The 25,885-nt window shown below is 51.3% G+C and overlaps 1 protein-coding gene across 1 annotated transcript in view; it reads left to right on the forward strand.

Moving 5' to 3' along the window:
* The first annotated feature begins 5,548 nt into the window (after positions 1–5,548).
* Positions 5,549–25,885, forward strand: part of MATN1 (matrilin 1) — a 22,482-nt gene continuing 2,145 nt past the window's right edge. The window contains exons 1-6 of the mRNA XM_040086297.2: positions 5,549–5,649; positions 10,724–11,070; positions 17,076–17,298; positions 20,517–20,642; positions 21,560–21,973; positions 24,337–24,489. Of these exons, the coding sequence (XP_039942231.1) occupies positions 5,562–5,649; positions 10,724–11,070; positions 17,076–17,298; positions 20,517–20,642; positions 21,560–21,973; positions 24,337–24,489 (1,351 nt within the window). The 5' untranslated portion in view covers positions 5,549–5,561. The remainder of the gene's footprint in view (positions 5,650–10,723; positions 11,071–17,075; positions 17,299–20,516; positions 20,643–21,559; positions 21,974–24,336; positions 24,490–25,885) is intronic.

Here is a 25,885-nt window from a genome sequence, read left to right on the forward strand (position 1 = left end):
AAAAAAAATAAAGAAAAATCCAGTACTTAACTCACAGAATTTTTAAGGTTGGAAAAAACCTTTCAGATCATCATGTCCAACCATGGTCATCACTAAACCACATCCTAAAGTGCCTAATCCACACATTTTTTGAGCAATTGCAGGGATTTGACTCCACCACTGCTCTGGGCAGCCTGTGCCAATTCCTGACCACCTTTTCCATGATGAAATTTTTCTTAATATCCATAAAAATCCTCTCCTGGCCCAGCCTGAGGTGATTTCCTTATCCTTCCTTCTGCTGGAGCCCCACTGGAAGTTTGGGAACATCTTGAGATCCCTGATTTCCCTTTTTCCCACAGAAATCCTTCCCGTTTTTCGGGGTCATTTCTATGGCAGTGACTCAGGGGCTGCTGCTGCATTTTGATTTTAACACTTGGGCTCACTGCAGGATGAAATTTACAGCGAGATATAAAATGCAGTCGGGGGTGTTTATTGGAAATGTGGAAATCCAAAGCTAAAATGCAGTTTTGAACTAAAACTCCAGCAGAACGAATGGCATGAGTGCGATCCTGCCTCTAAACAACAACTGCCAGCCCCATGGAAAATCCAGTGTTGTTTTTCCTGGCTTCTCCCAGCTGATCAGCATTCCTGGGAAGGGCTGTGATGGAAGAAGATCTGTACTTACATCATTTGTTCCATCAGAGTTATTTGTGTGATGACAAATGAGGAGTTGCCACCTCTCCCAGCTTTAATTTTGCATTAATTGTTTTCATTTTCAGTACTGGCTTGGTTTGGAAAGACAGGCGTCTGCTGAGGAAGGCAGGAGCCTCCCGTGAAGATGTAAACCTACTCCCTCCAAATTATTAGAATTTTGCAATTAAGGGGCTCTCAGGCAAAGATATGGGAATAGAACAACAGTTCTTTACTAGGAGTATTAAAAATACAAATGCAGTAGTGCAAAAAAAAAACACTGACAGAATCAGAATACAGCCTGTGTTACTAATGCAGTAGTACAAAAAAGCAAACAAACAAATCCTAGAATCCCTTTCAGAGTCAGAGCAGGACCTGACCGCTGTTGCTCAGGGCGCTGGTCACAGCCCGATCCAGCCCTCCTGCAGTGCCAGGTGTGGTTCTGGTGGAGCAGAGATGATCCTGCAGAAGGCTCCAGCGGTGCTGAGATGGCTCCGGTGTTCCTCTGGCAATCCCGGGCACACAGGCTGTGCTGGTGCTCCCAATGCCAGGTGTGATCCCGGTGGGAATGCCGGGCTCCTCCCCTGGGTGCAGCATCTCCCAGTGGCTGATGGCATTGTCTCAGGCATGCAGTGAGCCTGGATGGCCCAGGAACAGCAGAGATCCCTGCAGGGAGGAGGGGCTGGGAGGGGTGAGAACACTGCCACAGCTGGGTTAACAGATGATGACAGAATACACACGGCTGGTTACATCTCGCAACCCAAGACAAGGATTTTCAGGATCTCTCCTTAAGCTGGGCTTTGCTTTCCCTGCCCCAACACTGGCAGATCTGGCGCTTCAAAGGTGAAGGCGTCCAGCAGAGTGGAATTCTGTCAAGGGGAACTGGCAAACCAGGAAAACTGTCTGGAAAAGAATGGAGGATCCGGAGGAGAACAACAAAAATGAGGAAACCAGGAGGAATTTGGGGAATGTTACAGAGCTTTGAAAGTGAAGAAAAACCAAAACTCTCTCATGCCTGGGTGCAGATGATGATTCCAGTTGTCCTTGCTGGGGAGGTCAAACAGCAGCTCCCAAGGTCATGTTGGAGTCTTGGAATCACAGAATTCCTCTGGCTGGAAAGAACCTCTGGGATCACCAAGTCCTTCTGTCACCCAGCACCACTGACCATGTCCCCAAGGGCCACCTCCACATCCTCTTAGGACATTCCAGGGATGGGGATGCCATCACTTCCCTGATTCCCTCTGAGCAAATGCTTCACAACCCTTTCCCTGATAAAGTGTTCCCGAATATCCACCCTGAGCCTCCCCTGGCCCAGCCTGAGGCCGTTCCCTCTGCTCCTGTCCCTGCTCCCTGGGAGCACAGCCCGACCCCCCCGGCTGTCCCCTCCTGTCAGGAGTTGTGCAGAGCCACAAGGGCCCCTGAGCCTCCTTTTCTCCAGGCTCAGCCCCTTCCCAGCTCCCTCAGGAATTCTCCAGACCCTTCCCAGCTCCGTTCCCTTGCCTGACTCCAGCCCCTCAGTGTTCTTCTCCAAAGCTGCTCCCAAAATTCAAGGTGTGACTTCACCACTGCTCAGCACGGGGGACTCTGAACCTTTTGCCTTCAACAGGAGCAAGGTGGGACCAAAATGTTCTGGTTCTCCATCAGATGAAGGAAAGGGCAGATTTGGTGTTTTAAAGCAGCATTTTTGGAATCAGAATCCACGGATTTGAGGAGGAGAGGGAAAGCCTCCCCGCACCAGGACACGTGAAGGCCACAACAGCAGCAGGGCCACGCTGGGGCCAGCACGGGCCGTTCATGGTTCGTGTGTTTACCTTGCAGGCAGGCCGGGGAAGAGCTCGAAATGCATATTTTCCTCCTGAAATATTGACTCCAGTGTTCTCCTCCTCGGGTGCCTGGGGAGAAATGATGTTTCATATTTTAAAAATAAACACTGCTTTTCCAGAGGCATCAATGCGGCCCCAGAGCTCCCAGCACACCTTTGCCTCTCGCCCTCTTTTCAAGGCTTTAATGCTGCTTGTGTGCCACAAGCTCTGCTGGTGAAAATATCCACCTGAAATGTATTTATCTTTGCTAATTAACAGCAGAATGACACAGAGCAACTCTATATTTTCCCCGCAAGAACAGCCATAGAGGCTTCATTTATGGAGAGCTCTGAATGATCCCCATTCATGGGGAGCAAGTGCTGTCTGCACCAAGAGATCCTTGTGCGCAGGGCACGAAAACAGGAGAAACTCCAGCCCAGATGGGTCCAGGGCAAAATCTCCCAGGCTTCAGGCTTTTATTTCACTCTGGGCCCTGATAGTCATAAATGGATGGGGGCAGTTTTATGTATTTGGGGAGCAAACTCTGTCTGTGTGTGAACACGGGGGGTGATTGATGGGTTTGCTCTGCCCTGAATCCATGATTTTATAAATATATCCATTAAGCATCCACAGAGGAAGGGAAGGGGGTGGAAGGGGCCTTAAATCACATCCCATCTCAACCCTGCCCTGGCAGGGACAGCTCCCACTGTGCCAGTGTCCAGCCTGGCCTTGGGCACTGCCAGGGATCCAGGGGCAGCCACAGCTGCTCTGGGAATTCCATCCCAGCCCCTTCCCTCCCTCCCAAGGAAGAATTCAGTCACAATATCCCATCTAATCCTACTCTTTTTCAGTTTGAAGCCATTCCCTGTGTCCGGTCCCTCCATCCCTTGTTCCCAGTCTTTCTCCATCTTTCCTGCAGCTCCTTCAGGTACTGGAAGGTCTCAGTGAGGTCAACCCAAACCTTCTCCTCTCCAGGTGAACGATCCCAACCCTGCCACCTTTTCCTCGTGGCAGAGCTGCTCCATCCCTCACCTGGAGCATTTCCTCCTCCTGACTGATATTCCCCAAGCTGTCAGCTCCAGAGCTGGCTGAAAGCCTGGGATTGATGCTGTGGGAAGACAGTGGGACAAATCCATGCTGATTTTGCATGAGAACATTGCCAGATTTCGATATTTTAATTAACATTTTTAGTGTTAAAGAATTAAGAGGAGCCTGGGAGCTTCAGTGAGGACAGGTCCTTTTTTCCCCTCATCAAAGAGCGCTTCTCTCCAGGAGCTCCCAGGCTGCTGAAGAGCTGCTGGAGGAAAGAGAGACACTGGATAAGGGAAGAGAAAGTGGGCTTTGAGTTAAAGGTACTTTGCATGGCCCTGCACTCACACAATGCAGATTAAATGGATGAGGGATCCAAGGATGTGCTGCTGGAAAAGGTGAGCAGAACCCAATCCATGCGAGGAGAAGGGCTTTAATCAAGTGACACCAGTGTAAAACAGTCGTTAAAAAAACCAGAAAAAGATGCGCTGCTTTGTGACAAAGCCATCTTTAAATCTCTGCTCCTCCGCTACCGAATCTCCCTGCTGCTCCTCCACAAAGGAAACGCCGGATTTCGCCTCATTTGCAGCACCCTCAGCCCTGGTGGCTGATTGAGGCTGTTGGGTTTTCTGACAGGAGCTGCATCTCCCTCGTGTGTACGGAGCTGAACGCTGCACTGCCACCTCAGTCAAACGCGGCAGCTGTCTGTCTGTCTGTCCGTCCGTCCGCCCGCAGCCTCTCGTGTTTATCTGCTCTGGGTTCTGAGCCCTCCCTCCCCTCCCCGCTCTGCTCACAGGGGCTCAGCCACGCAGAGGAGCGCCTGTTCCCGGCAGGAAAATTCTTCTGCATCCCTGGTGTCCACCCGCGCTCCCAAACCCTCCTCTGCTTTCCTGTGCCTCTCTCTGCTGCTGCTCCGAGGGCAGCAATGCCCCTGATCCCACAGGATGCTGTCCTGGCCTGGCACAGGCGGGCACCGAGGGCTCCCGTGTGACGCTGGCGCTGTCCCCTCCCTGGGCTCTGCCAGGGCAAGGACGCGAGCCTGGCACCCGCAGCGCCTCCGCTTTCGTGCTCCTGTCTCCGCTGGTTCTCTGAGCAAAATCCCCGGTCCCACAGGATGCTTTCCCGTGCTGCTGCTCTGAGCCTTCACCCGGGGCAGGGAACCCCGGGGATCTCCAGCCCTGCCCTTGGCGCAGGGGGGAACGAGAGGGGACCCGTGTGTCGCGGTGTCCCTTGGCACTTTGGGAGCGAGAGGACCCGTGTGTCGCTGTGTCCCCTGCCCCTGGCACTTTGGGAGCGAGAGGACCCGTGTGTCGCTGTGTCCCCTCCCTGGCTCCCCAACCCCGCGCGCTCCCCAACCCCGCGCGCTCCCCAGCCCTGCGCGCTCCCTGTGCGCGCTCCCCAGCCCTGCGCGCTCCCCGGCCCTGCGCGCTCCCCGGCCCTGCGCGCTCCCCAGCCCTGCGCGCTCCCCGGCCCTGCGCGCACCCCGGCCCTGCGCGCTCCTGGCCCTGCGCGCTCCCCGGCTCTGCGCGCACCCCGGCTCTGTGCGCTCCCCGGCCCTGCGCGCACCCCGGCCCTGCGCGCTCCCTGTGAGCGCTCCGGGCCCTGCGCGCTCCCCGTGAGCGCTCCCAGCCCTGCGCGCTCCCCGGCCCTGCGCTCCCCGCCCTGCGCGCTCCCGGCCCTGCGGGCGGCAGCCGCTGACTGACAGCCCCACCCCGGCTGCCCCGCGCCGCTCTCACTGGTGCCGCTGTTCCAGCCCCGCGTTCCGCACCTTCCCCCGCTGCGGGGCCCTCCACGGCTCCCGCGCCCTCCGCAGCAATGGGGCCATTGTGGGGCGCTGGGGGCCGGCAGGGCAGGGCAGGGCAGGGCAGGGCTGGCCATCGCCCCCTCCCCACCCTGCAGCTGCATCTCCTCCCGCTCCTTCCTCCTGCCCCTCTCCCCTCGCTGCCCCCCCGGCCCCGGCGTGTCAGGGGCTGGCTCGGAGCCTCGGCAGAAGGGCAGGTTAATACTCGGGGCCAGCCCTCTGCCCCGCACTGCCAGCCCGGCTCTGGCCCCGGCGCAGCCATGGCCAGGATCTGCTGTGCCCTGCTGCTCTCGCTGCTGCTGCTCCTGCACAGCCGGGGCGCCGGCGGGGCCTCTCCGCAGCCCCGCGGTGAGTGGGGACCCCGGGGCTGGGGGGGCTGGGGTCCCTCCGTGCCTCCGGCTGGCGCTGGGGACGGGGAAGGAAGAGGGAATGCCCAGCAACAGCCAGGGAAGTGAAGGAGCGTGTCCCCAAGGCAGCGGGACCCGGCGCTGGGTTGGCTCCTGCGGGGACAGCGCAGGTGGCCCCGGGTCACCCTTGGGGCTGGAGGAGGCCCAGGTGGGACAAGGGCTCTGCCTTCCCTCCTCCCTCAGCTCCACAGGCGCTGCCTTGGCTGGGAGCTGGAGCAGGAATTGGCCGGACTCCCCTGGAGCAGCAGGTCTGGGTCGGGTTGTTGGGAACGGGACTTTCCTTGGATTTTCTTCATCTGTTCCTGAGTGAAATCCTGCTCTGTTTGGCTTCCCAGGTAGGGAGTGGGGCAGCCAGGAGCAGGTGGGCTGCCTGCTCTGCAGCTTGCAGGGGCTCTGAACCCCAGCCTGGAATGAGTGCCAGCAAGGGCTGGACACCCGGGGCAGGGCTGGACACCCAGGGAAAGGCTGGACACCCAGGGAAAGGCTGGACACCCAGGGAAAGGCTGGACACCCAGGGTAGGGCTGGACACCCAGGGTAGGGCTGGACACCCAGGGCAGGGCTGGACACCCAGGGCACAGGTGGACACCCAGGGCACAGGTGGACACCCAGGGCACAGGTGGACACCCAGGGCACAGCTGGATACCCAGGGAAAGGCTGGACACCCAGGGCAGGGCTGGACACCTGGGGCACAGCTGGACACCCAGGGTAGGGCTGGACACCCGGGGAAAGGCTGGACACCCAGGGCAGGGCTGGACACCCGGGGCAGGGCTGGACACCCGGGGCAGGGCTGGACACCCGGAGCAGGGCTGGACACCCGGAGAAAGGCTGGACACCCAGGGAAAGGCTGGACACCCAGGGCAGGGCTGGACACCCGGGGAAAGGCTGGACACCCAGGGAAAGGCTGGACACTGGGGCAGGGCTGGACACCCAGGGAAAGGAAGGTCTGGTCCTCAGGAGCATCTCTGCTCTTCCCTGGGCTCCAGGCAGCCTGAAGAAATCACTGCAGGAGAGGCAAATTCCACTGTAAGGCCAAACTTCTGGGAATTAAAAATGTTTGGACGGTCTGGCGGTGATGCCTCGCACACAGCCTGTGCTGTACAGGTGTGACAGTGACTGCAGAGGTACCTGGGGCTGAGGAAGGGGAGGGTTAGATAAACTGACCCCTTTCTCCTCAGGAATTTGGGAAAGGAGGTTCTCTTTGCAGTGCAAAGCCGAGAAATGAACCAGAGCAGGGACTGAGCTCAGCCCTGCTGTGAGCAGTCACCTCTCTACAATAAACCCCTTTTAGTCCTGGGTTACTGCGCTGTTTTCATGGTGTTTTAATGGATATGGCAAAGATGCCCTGAGAGGGATTTTCTGCTAAGTCAGGGCATTAATTCAGCTATGCCTGATTAATTCCTAATTCTGATTTAGTTCCAGTTTTAACTAAACTATGCTGATGTCAGGCAGAGCAAGTGACTGTCACCTCCTGGAGAGAACAGGGCCTGTCCTGCAGACCCTGACTTTGGCTGAAATCCCAAAAACTCCCCAAAAATATCCTTTCTTTACTCTTCCCTTCTCTGAAATAAACTCCACTCTCATAAAAAGAAGTTTAAAAATGTTATTTAGGGCCAAATCACAGAGGAGAAATAAATAAAATAGATAGACTTCAAAATTTCTATTGGCTCCAGCTGTTCTTAGGGAAATAAAGTAACTTTTCCTGCTTGGTGTGTCACTAAATCCAGGGATGATTCATCAGCACAAAGGGGGATTTGTCTTTTATCTATGGTGGAATTAATTGCAAGGCTTTGAGCCTTTCCCTGGACCTTCGTTTGTCACCTGTAAACTGGGCACAAGCAACCCCTGGAAAAGGGATTTCCAGTGCTGCAGATGGATCTCCCAGGGATCCATCTGTGCAATGAATTTGGGGGGGAATGAATTTTCCTTCCTCTGCAATGAGTTATGGGGGGAAAATGAAATTCATCCGTACGGGAAAAGGTTAGATTGGATTTCAGTGGGAATTAGATCTCCTGACAAAGTGACCACTGGCTGTTTTGCTCCCACCTTCCCAAACCTTTCTGGAGCAGGTTCAGCCTCAATGCGTCTCAGAAACAAACCTGATTATTTCCTTTACGGATCCATTGCGGGTATTTATTTTTATCTGCCTCAAAGACCGAAAGCCCCATCAGATCTCACACTGAGGACCAGCTGTAATATTTATGTCATCATTTGGAGCAGATTTGTTGGCCCAAAAGCTCCCATTTAAAAATCTGTCCGCAGAAATCTCCTTTATGACAGGAACTCCCTGGGCCCCGCAGAAATCAAATATTAACAGAGCACTTGGTGCCTGACAGAGACAGGCTAAATGAGAGGAAAAAAATTAAAAAGAACAGGATGCCATAGATCTGCTGGGGGAAATGGGGCTATTCATTTAGGAAATCATAAAAAAAACAGGCCTTTTTTTATGTCTTGCCACAGCTGAAAATGAAGATGGAAAATGGAGCGAAAGTGAGAAATTTAAATAATGATAATAATAGCAATCATTCAGTTTGTTGCATTGCTGATGCCTCATTTTTATAGCCTCTCCTTTTCACTGTGGGTATTCGTGGGGCTGTAGAGATTAATTATCGATTATTAATTATCAGTTATGGGTTCCAGATTTCTCTGTTGTTTCCCCTCACAGACATGAACCAGCTCTGTGCCATGTGACTGGGGTTTATTTTTGGTGCCATCACTGGGGAACAGGGGTCTGGCTCCTCTTGTGCCGGGGGTTTAACCTGGGAGTGTTGTTCCCAATCCCAGCTGATTGCTGAGTGTCATGCTGGGATCTGGTCCCATTCCCATTAACTGATATCCGTGGGGATTGGTTATCCTGGTCTGAGGTGCAGTAATCCCTCCCCAGCCTTTTCTGGATGTAGAAATGCACCTCAGGTTTCAGTCCACAGCTTTATCCCTGCTTCCCTTCCTTCTTCCCTCCCTCCTTCCCTCAGTGCTGCCATTCCACAACCCCTTCCTTCCTTCCTGCCTTCCTTCCTTCCTTCCTTCCTTCCTTCCTTCCTTCCTTCCTTCCTTCCTTCCTTCCTTCCTTCCTTCCCTTTATCCCTCCCTTCCTCCCTCCTTCCTTCCTTCCTTCCTTCCTTCCACAGCTTTATCCCTCCCTCCTCCCTCCTTCCTTCTCTCCCTGCTGTCATTCTACAGCTTTATCCCTCCCTCTGTCTTTCCCTCCTTCCCTCTCTCCGTGCTGTCATTCCACACATTTATCCTTCCCCCTCTCCCTGCTGCCATCAGGGGATGAGGTTTCCTGCAGGCCTCAGAGACAGCCCAGGGTGACAGGGGACACCCTGCTCGTCACAAGTCTGTGTCACCCCCCAGGAACGCTGCTCTCCTAGAGGTGCTTCCCTAGAAAAGCACAAAGAACATTTAAAATATTCAGTTAAAGCTGTGAAACAGAGAAAGGACTGGAAGCTGCAGCTCCTCTCTGCTCAGCACTGCTTTACCAGCGCTATTCTCTCCCTCCTGGGACACTTTTCCTTTCTTTTCCTTTGATTTCCTTGTTGGAGCCCTGGGCACAGAGAGCCCTGGGCACAGAGAGTTTTAGACTTTCTATGCTGACGGGAACTGACCCCCAAGAAAACGCTGCATTTGACCTGAGGCCTTGGAAAAGGCTTCCAAAATTGAGTGACAGCACTGGGATTGTGGGTGTGAAGTTTGAATACAAGTGTGTGATAGCACAGGGTGGAAAAGTTAGAGTTTAAGGGTTTAGAATAGAGTAATATAGATAAAGAAGATGGAGGTTTCAGGGTGGAGGCTGAGTCCTTCTTTTTCACCTTCTTCTCCACAGGTTTAGGTGGTATTTTATAATTGGGTAGAAAAATCCTCATTGCGGGCCACGGGTGGTTGGTTATTGGGTTAAAAGTAAAAATAATTTAGGTGTCATTTCTTAATTGGACAGTTTGTCCTTAAAAGACCTTGTAGAGATGTAGAGACAGAGCCATTCTCTACGTTGCTAGCCAGAACTCACAGCTTGTGAGACTGTACTCATGAGTTCGATCCTCACACGGGGCTCCATTTGATGCTGATATTTTGGTGCATCTTCATCGAAGACTAAAAGCTGGGTAATTGTAAAAGGAGTCTTTTATTGCATCGTTACATCAGTCCTACGGAGGTGAAGTTATCAGAGTCTGCAGCAGCGCGCAGAGGCAGAAGCCTTGTAACATAAAGTCTCTGAGTTCTAAGCAAAACCAGCAGCCACAGCAGCAGCAGAGGCTTTGGTAGTCTGGGTCTCGTGAGCATCTTTTTAGTAGCAGTCTATACAGTAGTGACAACAGTGGTACTGGTGTTTTTGTGACTCTTCTTGTAGTAACAACAGTGGTACTGGTGTTTTTGTGACTCTTTGTGTGTGTATTCTTAAAGTAGTGCATTTTATTCTATTTTTGGCTAATTAGATATATACACGAATTTTCTACATCTTTGCTGGATTAATCTTAAGATTGATGTGCGAAGGCAAATGCAAATTCTTACACAAATTCTATGTATATGGATTTATCTGTTGTATCTAAGAATTTCCAGCAAGGCTACATTATTTTTATTATGACTAGAATTTAACTGACTTTGCAAAAGGCACTATCACTGAACTATAAACTAGGTACTAGGTCTCTTTCTTACTTACTAACACAAGCTTTCATTACTAAGGCACTTAAAAATCCTCTATCTGTTTAAAACTAAACTTGCATTTCTACTTTATCTCTGTGTGGATTTATGTATTTTGGATTTTCTGAAAGCTCTAATTCCATTCTCACATCTCTGGGCACTCGTGGGCCTGTATGGATTTGGCCCAGGGGGACATTCATACTCCCACACTGTACTATAGACAAAAACTAATAAACATCTGAGTCAGAGCACGAAAAAACGTCTCTCGAGCATTTAGCCCCGACTCTAACAGAAAAGAAGATTATAAAAACCACATTTAATGGTGCCCCGTGTGAGGATGGAACTCACGACCTCCAGGTTTCCTCTCTGTCCCCGCCGCCCCCAGGCGCCCTGTGCAGGACCAAGCCCACGGACCTGGTGTTCATCATCGACAGCTCGCGCAGCGTGCGGCCGCACGAGTTCGAGAAGATCAAAGTGTTCGTGTCGCGCGTGATCGAGGCGCTGGACGTGGGGCCCAACGCCACGCGCGTGGGCGTCATCAACTACGCCAGCGCCGTGCGCAGCGAGCTGTCCCTGCAGGGCCCCCAGAGCAAGGCGGCCCTGCTGCAGGCCGTGCGCAGGATCCAGCCGCTCTCCACGGGCACCATGACCGGCCTGGCCATCCAGTTCGCCATCAGCCGCGCCTTCAGCGCCGCCGAGGGCGGCAGGGACGGCGCGCCCAGCTTCAAAAAGGTAAGGTGGAGGAACGGGGTAAAAAGCTGGCCTGTCATTTCTCCCAAGTGCAGCTCACGAGCAATCTGTGAGTCCCCGCGTGAAGCCGTTTTGGGAATGAGAGGTTCCTTTAACACAACGATCCGTTCTGGGGGTGAAAAACAAGCGCGCCTGAAATAACGAGGGATTTGTGCCGTGAGAATCAGTAAAGAAAATATGTAAACAGCCCGAGAATAGACAGATTTGATGGACAAGTGAAATACCTTGTACTAACCAATAGAATAATTAACAAGAGAGCTGTTAACCAATTAGAAGTTGCCCTTGAGGTTTGTAAAAACTGTATAAAAGACAACATGGGGCCATAATAAAGAGCCTTCTAAGCCTTCTGAAGATTTTATCGTGTCACTGTGTGCCATGTCTGCCCTGAAAATGACCGTGAGGAAGCCAGGAAAGGGTCTGGTTCCTCCCGCTCCTTGCCTGGGACTCATCATGGAGTGGCTGGAAAAAGAAGAAAAGTGATTTTCTCTGGGCTTTGATCATGTGTGGACAGACGGGGGTTGATTGTCACAGGTGGAAAACCTCTGGGAGGTGCAAACCGGAGGTTAGAAAACCTCCAGGAAGTTCACACCTCTCAATTCTTCTTGGAAACCTCTGGGACATGCTAACCCCTCAATTCCTGGAAACCTCTGAGAGGTTCAAACACCTCAGTTCTTGGAAACTTCTGAGAGGTTCAAACCTCTAAATTCTTGAAGGCCTCTGGAAGGTTTGAACCTCTCAATTCTTCCTTAAAACCTCAGGGATGTTCCAACCCCTCAGTTCTTAGAAACCTCTGGGAGGTTCCAACTTCTTAACTCTTCTTGGGAACATCTGGGAGGTTCAAACCTCTCAATTCTTGGAGACCTCCAAGAGGTTCAAACCTCTCAATTCTTCGTGAAAAAGAAGCTCATCTTCAGGACTTAGTGAAAGAAAATACAAACCTCATTATGACATATTCAGCTTTAGTCTTAGTCTCAATTTTTGTTCTAAATGCAGTCTGACAATTACACACACCAGTGGTCACTCCTGTACATTGGAGAGACATTTCCACTGAGCTGTCCACGAAAATGCTGGATCCTCATCTCCGGAATCTCTTCCACACCATTTAATGTCCCCTCTCCTCGTGCACTCTTCTCCTGCTGCCAGACAGCTCCCCCAAGCCTTGCTGTTCCCTGTCACCTCTGGCTGTGTGGAACAAACTATCCCAGATCTCCAGTGTCTCACTGAAACCTCCTTTCCTGGACAGCTGGAAAAGCTGAGAGCAGTGCGCTTTGGAATGATTTATCTGAGGCATGAAAAAAAGGGGGAAATATGGAAATCACTCCTTGCTTTACCCTCTTCCCTTCCGCTCTGGAGCTGATCCAAGAGGCAGAATCACAGCAAGGGTTGGGAGGGGTCTCTGGAGCTCACCCCGTGCTCCAGGGGGCTGCCCAGGACCATGCCCAGGTGGCTTTTCAATGTCTCCGAGGTAGAAAACTCCACAGCCCTTTGTATTCTTCGTTCTGTGATTATTTTATTCGCTTTTTTCCTCTGCATTGAAGTCCAGCCAGTTTTTCCCTTCTGCTCAGGGTGACCCCATCCCCTGCCTGGGAGGAGGAACAGGTCATGCCGGGATTTAGGGAGGTGAAGCTTCCAGAAACACCGGACACGGTCCTTGCTCCTTCCCACAGCAGAAATCCAACAAATCCTCACACAAATCTCATTGTCAACATCCCAAAACATCACACGGTGCTTTGCTCTTGCTTTGTGCAGCAAATGTCACCCCCGGCCAGGGAAAAGCATGATTTGTTTCTGCAGGAGCTCCGAGAAAAACCTGCTCCCACCTTCCTCAAAACCCGCGGGGAGCCCAATTACTTCCACCTTATTTTCTAGGGAAGAACAGAACAACAAATAAATTGGCAAATTGCTGAGCAAATCCAGGGCTTTATGCAGCTTCCTGCCCGATTCTCCTTGGAGCGCTGCTGGAACATCACGTTCCCAGGGCATAATGAGGCATCGCTCCCTCATTAGCCGTGGGATTGCCGGGAAATGGCAGCCCAGGGCTGGGAATACCTGGGAATGCTGAGGCATACTCAGGAATGCTCAGGTGTCTGGGATAACCAGGAATAAATTGTGTCAGGACACGAGGGATTTCTGTCTGGCAGAAGGATGAGGGATCCAGAATGTCAGGAATTCACAGGGAAAGCTGCTGGTTGAATGAGCACAAGGTTTGACCTTGAAAAGCAAAATTTATGAGTTTTCGCAGTGCAAAACTGAGGATCAGGGCAAAATTCAGCTGTTGGAGGCAACAGAAGCTTCACCTTTTCAAAATTCCCCTCACATGGCTGAGCAGTGCCAGGACCTCCAGGATCCAGAGGCGGCTCGTCCCCTCCAAGCCTTTCCCAAACCAGGCACACATCAGGACTCAGCTTTTTCAATGACAGGGAATTACGGAGACCCTCAGGCTGCAAATAGTTTGGAGCTAGGTTTGAAAATAGTAATTTTAAAAAGGACTTTTTTTTTTCACATTGACTCAGGCTGGATGCAGGGAAAAATATCTATGGTGGGAATCCTAGGAAAAAAAAAAAACAAACAGGATTTCCTGATGATTGGGTGAACCAAATGAGATATTAGGAGGTATTTTTTACACTCTTTCTGTCAGGCTGTCACAGAAAGTTCCCCTGGCTTCCTCTCACTGTTACATTCATTTTCCCCATGGGCTCTCTGATTAATTCCCAATCCCAGCTCTGTATCCAGAAGTTTTGTTTTCTCCAACAGCAGGGCAGAAAGCAACGTGAATTTTGAGTCCTTTATGGCAGATTTCCACACATAGGCATTGTGAGGATCTTTCCCATCATATCCAAGTGTGGATGCTGCAGCTCCACCCTGTCTGGGTCTTGTCTGGACTCGGGCTCAACCAGGCTCAGGCTTAGCTGAAGATGGAGAGGAGCTGATAAAACCTGGAGAATTTCTTGATTTAGGAAGAGAATTGCAGGAGGACATGTGGCTGCTGACAGGAGCTGCTGGCAGGGTTTGGTCCCTATCTGAGAGCACCTCTCATTCCCTGATTTGATAACTCCTCTGTTCCCTGATTTGATAACTCCACTGTTCCCTGATTCAATAACTCCACTGTTCCCTGATTTGATAAACTCCTCTGATCCCTGATTTGGTAATGCCTCTGATCCCTGATTTGATAACTCCACTGATCCCTGATTTGATAACTCCTCTCATTTCCTGATTTGATAACTCCTCTGATCCCTGATTTGATAACTCCACTGTTCCCTGATTCGATAACTCCTCTGTTCCCTGATTTGATAACTCCTCTCATTTCCTGATTTGATAACTCCTCTGTTCCCTGATTTGATAACTCCTCTGTTCCCTGATTTGATAACTCCTCTGATCCCTGATTTGGTAATGCCTCTGATCCCTGATTTGATAACTCCACTGTTCCCTGATTCGATAACTCCTCTGATCCCTGATTTGATAACTCCTCTCATTTCCTGATTTGATAACTCCTCTGTTCCCTGATTCGATAACTCCTCTCATTCCCTGATTCAATAACTCCACTGTTCCCTGATTTGATAACTCCTCTCATTCCCTGATTCAATAACTCCACTGTTCCCTGATTTGATAAACTCCTCTGATCCCTGATTTGATAACTCCACTGTCCCCTGATTTGATAACTCCACTGTTCCCTGATTTGATAACTCCTGTCATTCCCTGATTTGATAACTCCTGTGTTCCCTGATTTGATAAACTCCTCTGATCCCTGATTTGATAACGCCTCTCTTCCCTGATTTGATAACTCCTCTGATCCCTGATTTGATAACTCCTCTCATTCCCTGATTTGATAACTCTGATCCCTGATTTGATAACTCCTCTCATTCCCTGATTTGATAACTCCTCTCATTCCCTGAGCTGATAACGCCTCTGATCCCTGATTTGATAACTCCTATCATTCCCTGATTCGATAACTCCTCTGATCCCTGACTTGATAACTCCTCTCATTCCCTGATTTGATAACTCCTGTGTTCCCTGATTTGATAACTCCTGTCATTCCCTGATTTGATAACTCCTCTGTTCCCTGATTTGATAACTCCTCTGATCCCTGATGTGATAACACCTCTGATTCCTGATTTGATAACTCCTCTGATCCCTGATTTGATAACTCCTCTCATTCCCTGATTCGGTAACTCCTCTGATCCCTGATTTGATAACTCCTCTCATTCCCTGATTCGGTAACTCCTCTGGTCCCTGCCAGCCGGGTTTTGGGGGCTCTCCTGGGCAGCCCCGGGCAGCGCTGCTGGCGCTGCGCAGGCGGAGCAGCCGGGCTGGAGCCGAGGCTGAGCCGAGGGCTCTCTCTCCTGGCAAAAGGCTCCACTGCACGGATGGATCCGCTCCCAGCCCAGGAAAACCCCGGAGCTCCTTTGGCACATCCGCTCCCTCCACACCACACACCCACACCTGCCACAGGTGATGTTTTGCTTTATTTTTGCCACGCTAGAAGAGAAAGTCTTGAATTTGTTGGGTTTTTTCCCCCCTTGGAAGCACCAGTTGCAGAATTGTGATGCTCCTGGGAATTTTTAATTGTGCAGCCCTTAGGAAGTGCAGAGAATCAGCTGACATTAGATTGTAAAGCCCCACATTTTCCTGTTTCTCCCATGATTTACAGAGGGGAAGCTCTTTCCCCGTTCTGCATTCCAGTCCAAGCCGTTCCTTTGGGGTCAGCAGTGGTGTTACAATCAGCTGAAAGGAAAAGTGGCAGGGGCAGAAGAACTGGCAAAGAGCGAGAATTCAGGTCTTGTGACAAAGTCTCTTTCAGAAGAAAAATAAAGAGGAACAGGGACAAACCAGAAGCAGAACTCTGGGAAGCTTTTAACTGGTTCAGGGCTCCGTTTAATCCAAGCTGAAATCCAGTTCCCATTTAAACCAGCTGCCACTTTAATGCCGGGGTTAGCAGGGGTGGGGGTTTAATCTCTGCTGTTTATTTTGGAACAGAGAATCACAGGTCCTGGCAGGCCCTGACACACAGCGTGACCTCGGGCCTCTTCCCCTCCCTCTCTCCCCATGGAGCTGGTTTCTATTCCATCCTTCAGCTCCTCCACCTATAAACGGGATGGAGCCCTCATCTCACGTTTCCATGACATTTCCAGAGATTCTGTGAAGTCCCACACTCAGCTGGGTGTGTCCTGAGTGTCCATGAAGATCTTTAGTTTGGCTTGAGCTTGAGTTTGGCTATGAAAAACATAAATTTTAATTTAGTTTTCTTAGAGAGGGATGCACCAGTTGTCCCTGGTAAAACCATTCAATCCTTGGCAGTTGTCCTCTGGTGAAACCATTCAATTCTTTGGCAGTTGTTCCTTGGTGAAACCATCCAATTCTTTGGCAGTTGTCCCTTGGTGAAACCATCCAATTCTTTGGCAGTTGTCCCTTGGTGAAACCATTCAATTCTTTGGCAGTTGTCCCTTGGTGAAACCATTCAATTCTTTGGCAGTTGTTCCTTGGTGAAACCATTCAATCCCTGGAAGTTGTCCCTTGGTGAAACCATTCAATCCCTGGCAGTTGTCCCTTGGTGAAACCATTCAATTCTTTGGCAGTTGTCCCTTGGTGAAACCATTCAATCCTTGGCAGTTGTCCCTTGGTGAAACCATTCAATCCTTGGCAGTTGTTCCTGGTGAAACCATTCAATTCTTTGGCAGTTTTTCCTTGGTGAAACCATTCAATTCTTTGGCAGTTGTTCCTTGGTGAAACCATCCAACCCTTGGCAGTTGTTCCTCGTGAAACCATTCAATTTCTGGCAGTTGAACTTTTTCAGCTTGGAAAGAAACTAATTCCACCTAAGAAAACCCATGGTTTGTGTGATCTCCAAGGAATGGGAAGAGCTGGTGGGATTCCCTTTTCCCTTGATTTTAGAAATGCAAACCCTTCCCTCCTAGCCCAGCCTGTTCCACAAACATTGTGGGAACATGGATGAGGATACCAAAGGCCACCCAGCTGTCGCTCCCCTGCAGGTGGCCATCGTGGTGACCGACGGCCGGCCGCAGGACGGGGTGCAGGACGTGTCTGCCCGGGCCAGGGCCGCGGGCATCGAGCTCTTCGCCATCGGCGTGGGCAGGGTGGACATGGGCACGCTGAGGCAGATGGCCAGCGAGCCCCTGGACGAGCACGTGGACTACGTGGAGAGCTACAGCGTCATCGAGAAGCTGACCCACAAGTTCCAGGAGGCTTTCTGTGGTGAGTCCTGGTGTGCCCAGCCTGGAGCTGCCAGCCAGCAGGGAATTGGGAATGGTTTGGGTGGGAAGGACCTTAAAGCTTTGCAGAGAATCCTGGAATGGTTTGGGTGGGGAGGGGTTGGAAAGCTCATCCTTGACATTAGCTCAGGTGGTCAGAGCATGGTGCTAGTGTCACTACGGTTGTGGGTTCAATCCATGGGTGGGTCATTTACTTAGGAGTTGGACTCGATGATCCTTGTGGGTCCCTTCCAACTAAAAATATTCCGTGCATCCATGCATCCAGTTCCATGGCAGGGACACCTCCCACTGTGCCAGTGTCCAGCCCGGCCTGGGGCACTGCCAGGGATCCAGGGGCAGCCACAGCTGCTCTGGGAATTCCATCCCAGCCCCTGCCCACCCTCCCAGGGAACCATTCCTGATTCCCAATCTCCCATGCAGCGCTGCCCTCTGGCACTGGAAGCCATTCCCTGTGTCCTGTCCCTCCAGAGCCTTTTCCAAAATCCCCCTCCAGACTTTCCCATGGAATTTGTACCTGTGCCCACCCTTCATCCCTCTGCTCCCCTGCTCCGAGCCCTCCAGGATCAGAGCCCTGTGGGACAGGGGCTCCTTGAAGTTGCCTTTCCTGACCTGCAGGGTTTTGTCCAGGGGATTTCAGGTTTTGGTAATGGAAATCTCCAGATTTCACCGGCACTGGAGAGTTTGTAAACACAATCCACACACTCCTAGAGGCACTGGAAAACAACCTGGAAAAGAGGATTTTAGCACAGCTGAAATCACGCCCCTTTTGGGGCAGTTGAGAGAATTTGTTTTGTAATTCCCCCTGGCAGCTTTGCCTCCTGAATTCCCAGCTCAACAGGGATGGTCCCAGCTCCTGTCAGAGGCTGAGCTGCCTTTGCCTGATGCTGCTTTTGGGGTTGGAAGCCTCATGGGGCAGGAATCTCTCCTGGCTGAGCCGGATGTAATTCCTGTCTGCACAACACATCAAAGGAGCCCGAGCATCTTAAAAACACCATCCCACAAACAGGATCCTCTGAACACCATCCTACAAAAACACCATCCTAAAAACACCACCCCACAAAGAGCATCCTCCAAATGGCATCCTACAAACAGCACCCTACAAACACCATCCCACAAAACCCATCCTACAAACCGCATCCTCCAAATGGCATCCTACAAAAACAGCATCCCACAAACAGCATCCTACAAAAACACCATCCTACAAATGGCATCCTACAAACAGCACCCTACAAACACCATCCCACAAAACCCATCCTACAAAAACACTATCCCACAAACAGCACCCTACAAACGCCATCCTACAAAAACACCATCCTAAAAACACCGTTCCACAAACAGCATCCTCCAAGTGGCATCCTGAAAAAACAGCATCCTACAGACCCCATCCCACAAACCCCATCCTAAAAACACCATCCCACAAACAGCATCCTACCAACAGGATCCTACAAAAACCCCATCCCACAAACCCCATCCCACAAACCCCATCCCACAAACAGCATCCTACAAGTGCAGCTTCGCTCCTACAGGAGGGGCTGAAGGACTGGGAATGTTTTATTGCTTCCAAAGGCAGCAGGAATGGGCCATAAATCCCCATTTGCTGTCAGAAGAGAGCCCCAGGGGCTTCTCCCTGCCGTTCCCTGGAAGCAAAACTGTGTGGCAACACTTCCCGAAAGGTGTGATCCACCTGGAATTTCAAACACACGCGGCTGGGCCTGGAGAGCTCCCAGTTTCTGAGAGGTGTAAAATCTCCTGGCTCAGCTTCCGGGCTGAAAGTGATGAAGGGGAGCAGCTTTTTGTCATGGAAAATTGGCTCCTCTGTGGAAAGGAGCAATTTTGGATACAGAGTGAGCCCTGGATTGCCGTCAGGTGATAACACAGAGGGAGTCGGGTGTTATCCTCTGTCACTGCAACAGAGCTCATGGAAGAGGGGAACAAACACTTCAGGCAAAAGGAGGGAGAGGGGCAGAATTTGAGGAGGTGGAATCCAGGCCGGGAATACCTGTGGGAGTTTGTGTTGGCTGCCCGGGGATCAGGAGGCAGCAGCGGTGCAGAGGCATCGCCGTGTGGTTTGAAGCCGTGGGGAAAAATCCTGCACTCAGGATTATTGCAGGGAGCAGAGGACAGCCCTGGGGGAATGTCCAAATCCTTGTTATCGTGTCTGCACACGCAGCTGCCCCAAACCACCCCGGAGATGGACCCAAACCCCCTGCTCGGGCACAGCACAGGATCTGTGGGACTGGCAGCAGGGAAAAGTGTCCAAGTGCTTCCACAGTGCTCAGCAAACTGGGGAAACAGGAAACCCTTGGTGCTCCAGCCAGCAGTGAGATTAACCAGAGAACTGAGCTACAGGCAGCTCCAGGGGCAGTAAAATCCCCAACCACCTGGCCTGGAACAATCTACCAGTGCTGGCACAGCCACGGGAAGCGGAAAGGCCAAAACCCATACAAAATATGGGTAGAGCAGAACAAGAAAATAAGAAACCTTAACTCTGAAACACTCTGCTCCACCTCCCTTCAGTCCTGTGCAGCCCAGTGCCTGGATTTCTGCACACCTTTCCCGGTATTTGCAAGTGAATTTGCCTCCCCCGGCCCTGCCTGCTCTGGAGTTTGTTTGCCATCCTCGCTGCCATGGCTGTGACAGCGCTGTCACCCCCCAGCGCCGCTGGCTCCCGGTGCTGCCACTCAGCTGCTGTTTGCTCAGCACCCCAGGAGCCACAGCCAGGACGGGATGGGCGGCAGGAATGTTTGGGGAGCGCGGATCTGGCAGCCGCACGGGCAGGGGGAGCTCGGAGGTGAACTCCAAGTGTACTCACACACGAATCCCATCCAGGAAGGGCAGCTGAGCTCCCTGCTCAGAACTGTACTGCAGAGCTGGAAAACCCGGGTACTGGCCAGCCCAGGGGACAGCTGGGACCCAAACCTCACCCAGGAGCTCTGCAGGGTGAGGTGTGCTGCGATTTGCCCCACACCCAGCCAGGTTTGCCCTCGGGATGGGGAGGATTTCCAGTCCTGGCTGTGCCTTGGAGCAGGGAGACTTGTAGGAATTTCTTCCTTGTCTTTGCGCCTCAGCCGCCGCGCAGGACCAATGAGCCGTGTCCCACTGAGAGCGGATTTATTTGTGGGGCCAGCATGGGGCTGTGCAGTGCTGGGTGTGGGGCTCGGGCTGGGCCCTGCTCGCAGCCAGCCCCTCCTGTCCCCGCAGTGGTGTCGGACCTGTGCGCCACGGGGGACCACGACTGCGAGCAGGTGTGTGTCAGCAGCCCGGGGACGTACAGGTGCGCCTGCAGGGACGGCTTCAGCCTCAACAGCGACGGCAAGACCTGCACCGGTACGTGACGGGGGGACGGCGGGGACAGCTCCGGGGTGTTCTGCCCAGAGAAGGCAGAAAGGGAAACCCTGCTCTTCCAAGCCACAATCGCCCTCAAAACATTGCTGTGATCTCTCGTCGGGTTTTCTTCGATCAACTGTCAGGTGTTTGGGGCATCTTCACTGAAGACTATGGCGATGGCTGGTTGTAAAAGTCCTTTATCGCATGGCTAAATCAGCCTTATGAAGGCAGAGTCATTACAGTCGTGCAGAAAGCCTCTATCACAGTCTCTGAGTCCCAAGCAGCAGCAGCACCCCTGGTCCGTGTCCCGTGAGCGTCTCAGCAGCAGCAGTAGCAACAACAGCGGCATCAGGGGTTTTTCCTGAGCCTCTGTGTGTTCATTCTCAAAGTAGTGCATTTTTATTCTCTTTTGGCCAATCAGGTTAAAACACGAATTTCCTGCATCCTTGCTGGACATATCCTAAGCTAAGATAGACGTGCGAAAGCAAATGCAAAATCTTACACAAATTCTACGTAAATAATTCTATCTGTTCCATCTAGGAATGTTTGGCAAGGTTACGTTATTTTTATTATGTCTAGAGTTTATCTGTCTTTGCAAAAGGCAAAGCTACTGAGTTTTAAACTGGGTTTAGGTCCTTTTCTTGCTTGCTATTTCAGTCTCTATTTAAAACCAAACTTGCATTTCTGCCTCATGTCTGTGTGGATTTATGTACCTTAATTTCTCTGAAGGTTCTAATTCAATCCTCACATTTCTGGGCACTCCTGGGCCTGTGTGGATTTGGCCCAGGGGAATTCCTACTCCGGCAATTAACCCCATTTCCTCAGCAATAGATGGCATTAGGGTTCTGTTCTCCTACATAATTTATTGAGGTTTTTGCTGCTGTTTCCTTCTGCCCTCTTCTCGTGTTTTCCCTCAGCTTGCAATGGTGGCTTGGGGTCTGCTCTGGATCTCGTGTTCCTCATCGATGGCTCCAAGAGTGTGAGGCCTGAGAACTTCGAGCTGGTGAAGAAATTCATCAACCAAATCGTGGATTCTCTGGAGGTGTCGGACAAACAGGCCCAGGTGGGGCTGGTGCAGTACTCCAGCTCTGTCCGGCAGGAGTTCCCGCTGGGGCAGTTCAAGAGCAAGAAGGACATCAAAGCAGCGGTGAAGAAAATGTCCTACATGGAGAAGGGGACCATGACAGGCCAGGCTCTGAAGTACCTCGTTGACAGCTCCTTTTCCGTCATCAACGGGGCCCGGCCCAGCGTCCCCAAGGTGGGGATTGTCTTCACGGATGGGCGCTCACAGGATTACATCTCAGATGCTGCCAAGAAAGCCAAGGACTCAGGTAGGGCTCTGAATTCCTGGGGGCTTCTTTCTGCCTTGACCCAGGCAGGACTTTTTCCCTGAATTTGTCCCTTAGGATACAAACAGGTTATACAGAGTAATTTTGGGAGACATTCCCTGACTATCCTTGCTCACAGAGAGCTTGGAGCACCTCGGTCTGGGGCTCAGGTGCGCCTTGGTTTGCCAAGAGCGGGTTTTAGTTCCTCTCTGTGCCTTTGGAGGAGTTTCTGCAGGGCAGGGCGGAGTTTCATGCCCTTGGGATGGGATGGACAGGGTGGAGTTCACCTCCTTGGAATGGGATGGGCAGGATGGAGTTCCAGCTCCTGGAATGGAACAGACATGGTGGAGTTTTATCCTCTGGAATGGGATGGACAGGATGGAGTTCCAGCTCCTGGAATGGGATGGGCAGGATGGAGTTCCACCCCCTGGAATGGAACAGACATGGTGGAGTTTTATCCTCTGGAATGGGATGGGCAGGGTGGAGCTCCACCCCTTGGAATGGAACAGACATGGTGGAGTTTTATCTTCTGGAATGGGATGGGCAGGGTGGAGTTCTGCCCCCTTGGAATGGAACAGACATGGTGGAGTTTTATCTTCTGGAATGGGATGGGCAGGGTGGAGCTCCACCCCTTGGAATGGGATGGGCAGGGTGGAGTTTCATGCCCTTGGGATGGGATGGACAGGATGGAGTTCCACCCCTGGAATTGGAACCCGGGTCTAATTGCTCCACACGAATGTGGAAGGAGGTCTGCAGAGGATTTAGAATTAGGAGCTTCCAGCACCTTTAGGGTTGGACAGGGCTTGGAGCAACCTGGGGTGGTGGAAGATGGTAGAACAAGAGGAGCTTTAAGGACCCTGCTGACCCCAGCCAGTCTGGGATTTGCCTGGGGTTGGTCAGGAAACCCAGCCCAGCTCCAGAGGCACACGGGGGCAAGGACAGCGAATCCCAGGAGTTGTAGGGCTGAGCGTGGCTTGGCTGCATCAGCCCCAAGGCCTGGAAGAGGAGAGGAAAAGCAATGAGACAATAAACAAAGCACAGACACGGATTAAGGAGGAACCGCAGGCACATCAATAAACTGCTGTTGTAGAAAAAGCGCTCGGTGGCCACACACGGATGGATTTCTGTGTCTGAGCCCCATGAAATATTAATGCCTCGAGAGCTGCCCCTTTGCTGACCCGCTGAGCACGTTCCCAGTCTCTGACACCCCGTGTTAAATGGATCCAGCCCCTGGGAATTCAGTCAGGAATTGCTGAATCCTTCCCTTCCTTTTAACTTCGCTCTCCACCACTAGATGGGACTCGGGGCCAGCACACAACCAGAAAGGTCAGGGAGCTCGTGAAAAAACAATGTTTACAAAGCACTCTGACATCTTATGGTGCTGTTCAGCTCTTATAAAACAAAAGGCTCTTATAAAGTGTATTTATAGAATTTATTCCTCCCTGGTGATAAAACTTTGTGCCTTGTCTCTCCCTCCTCCCTTGTCCCTGCAAGGAAATCTCTTATCTGTCCGTAAGTTATTGCTGTGGGATAAACAAGTGCTCAAAATGAGACTGCAGAATTGTTCAGTGAGCTGAGCCTCGGAAAAAAACCAACAAATATTGGACATTTCCAGAGAAAGGCAAAAGGGGAACAGGGAAACCTTCTCAGCACCTGGGCACCGACAAATAGAGACAAATATTTCAAATCAGGGTTTAATTGAGATCACCCTAAACGGGAAAATTGCATTTCAGTTCAATAGAAACAGGTTTAATGCAGATCAATCTCTTGGCAGAGCAGGATGATCCCTGACAAGTTCTTAACTCTCAGTGGGGGCTGCAACTTCAGACAGACTGAGCTCGGTTCTGCTGACCCCAGGTCTCCACTGCAGGGGAACTTTGCCACTCAGGGGCTCATTAACAGAGGTTGATTAACAGCAGCTGAGGCTATTTTGGAAACTCCTACTGTTTCCTTTTGCTACATTATCACTGCCATACCAGCGGGATGGTGTCACCATCACCCGTCCTTTCTTGCATCTCCAAAATCTTGATCTTCTTGTCATTGGCTGGGAAATTCCAGTTGAACTCTGCCTGAAAAAAGTATTTTGGCCCCTGTTTGACCTGGCTGAAAGGATTTTCTCCAAAGCCTTGTTCCTGTGGCCACAGTGCCCACGGTCTGGTAAATTTTAATAAAATCTCCGCCTGTAAAATTATTTTGGCCCTGTTTGACCTGGCTGAAAGGAGTCAGGAATAGTGGAGGTGATTCTCCGTTAGGATCTGGAGCGGCGTGGGGCCTGGGGGCACAGCGGGGACGAGCATGTCCAGGCTGGCAGGGGTGGCACCGTGCCAGCTCCGCGCCGCTGACGCGGATCCCGCCGTTCCCGGCAGGATTCCGGATGTTTGCCGTGGGAGTCGGCAACGCCGTGGAGGATGAGCTGAGGGAGATCGCCTCAGAACCAGTGGCTGAGCATTATTTCTACAGCGCCGACTTCAGGACCATCAGCAAGATCGGGAAGAAGCTGCAGATGAAGATCTGTGTTGGTGAGAGGGGATTGGGGTTCACTCACAGCGTTTGAAGGCCGGAGAAGAGGGGTAAAAATGGCCTTGGAGAAGCTGCAGATGAAGATCTGTGTTGGTGGGAGGGGATTGGGGGTGGAGGGGTTCAGTCACAGCATTTGAAAGATGGAGCAGAAGGGTGAAAATGCCCCTGAAGAAGCTGCAGGTCTTCAGAATTTGTTGGTGAGAGGGGATGGGGATGGAGGGGGTTTGTCCCAGTGTTTGAAGGCTGGAGTGGAGGGATGAAAACGCCCTTTTAGATGGATGTTACAAAAATCTCCCTGTTCCCAGCTGGCAGAACACACGGGAGGATCAGGAGCCATCAGTATTTTGGGTGGTTGCCTGAAGTGAAGCGACCTCAGGCTGTGTCCCCCTGTCCCAAATCCCCTTCTCCTTCCTTTTTCCTCCACCTTTCTGCCCTTCTTCTTCCTCAGAAATGATGAATTTGTCTCCAGGTTCCCAAAGATGGGATTTCCTTTCTTCCTGGAGAAGTTGGATAATCCCTGTGTCTACTGAGCCAAGATTGCAAGGCAGAGACTCTTTGCCAAGTCTCCTTAAAAAATTAGGATCAATCCAAAAACAAGAGGATAGGATCTACATGAAACCCCCAATAAACTGTACTTAAAATCATTTAAATACATTTGGGCTTCAGCCTTCAAAGAAAAAAAAAGTAAATTTCAGAAAAACTACTTGTTTGTAAAATATCAGTTCAGATAAATATCTTTATATTTGAGTATTAAAAATAAAAGGAAGGCAAGGAGATATTTGCATTTCTTTCATTCCCAGTGCCAGTTTGTATTTCTCAACAGCTGTCTGCAAATCTTCTGTTAATCTCCAGCTTTAGGTAACTCCTGGCTGCTTTAATCCCGTTGTGTTTTGGTGCCAGTGGTTCCTTTCCTTTAAAAATTCCCTCTTTTATTTACTCCTTCTTTGCTCAGCTCAGAGTGGCCTTGTGACCCCTCCCTTTCTTTCCCAGTCATCTTTTTCCTCCTGTTCAGTCTAAGTTAATTTTCCTTGAAGAGCAGATGTAAATTAGTGACATAAATTAACAAACTGATTAACGCTCATGGCTCCACCCGCCCAGGACTGGAGCTACTGAAGCAAAGCTCAAACCAGTCTTGATGGCAGCACTGCCTCCAGTTTTTATTGGATGTTGTTGGGGAGACAGAGGTTGGTTTTATTTGGTCAGACTCCAATTTTAGGGCAAACTTGAAGCATCAGGAGCAGAGCTCAGTGCGTTTCCAGGGAGCTGGAAACCCAGGAAAGACTTTTCATGGCTGAAATAACAGAAAAATGTGACATGCTCTGTTCATCTGAGGTTAAAGACAGAAGAGATCAATCGGATAATTAGAAATAATTATATTTTGATTTCCTTCCCATT

The sequence above is a fragment of the Hirundo rustica genome, chromosome 25 (genome assembly GCF_015227805.2).
Source record: "Hirundo rustica isolate bHirRus1 chromosome 25, bHirRus1.pri.v3, whole genome shotgun sequence".
In the NCBI taxonomy this organism is placed as follows: Eukaryota; Metazoa; Chordata; class Aves; order Passeriformes; family Hirundinidae; genus Hirundo; species Hirundo rustica.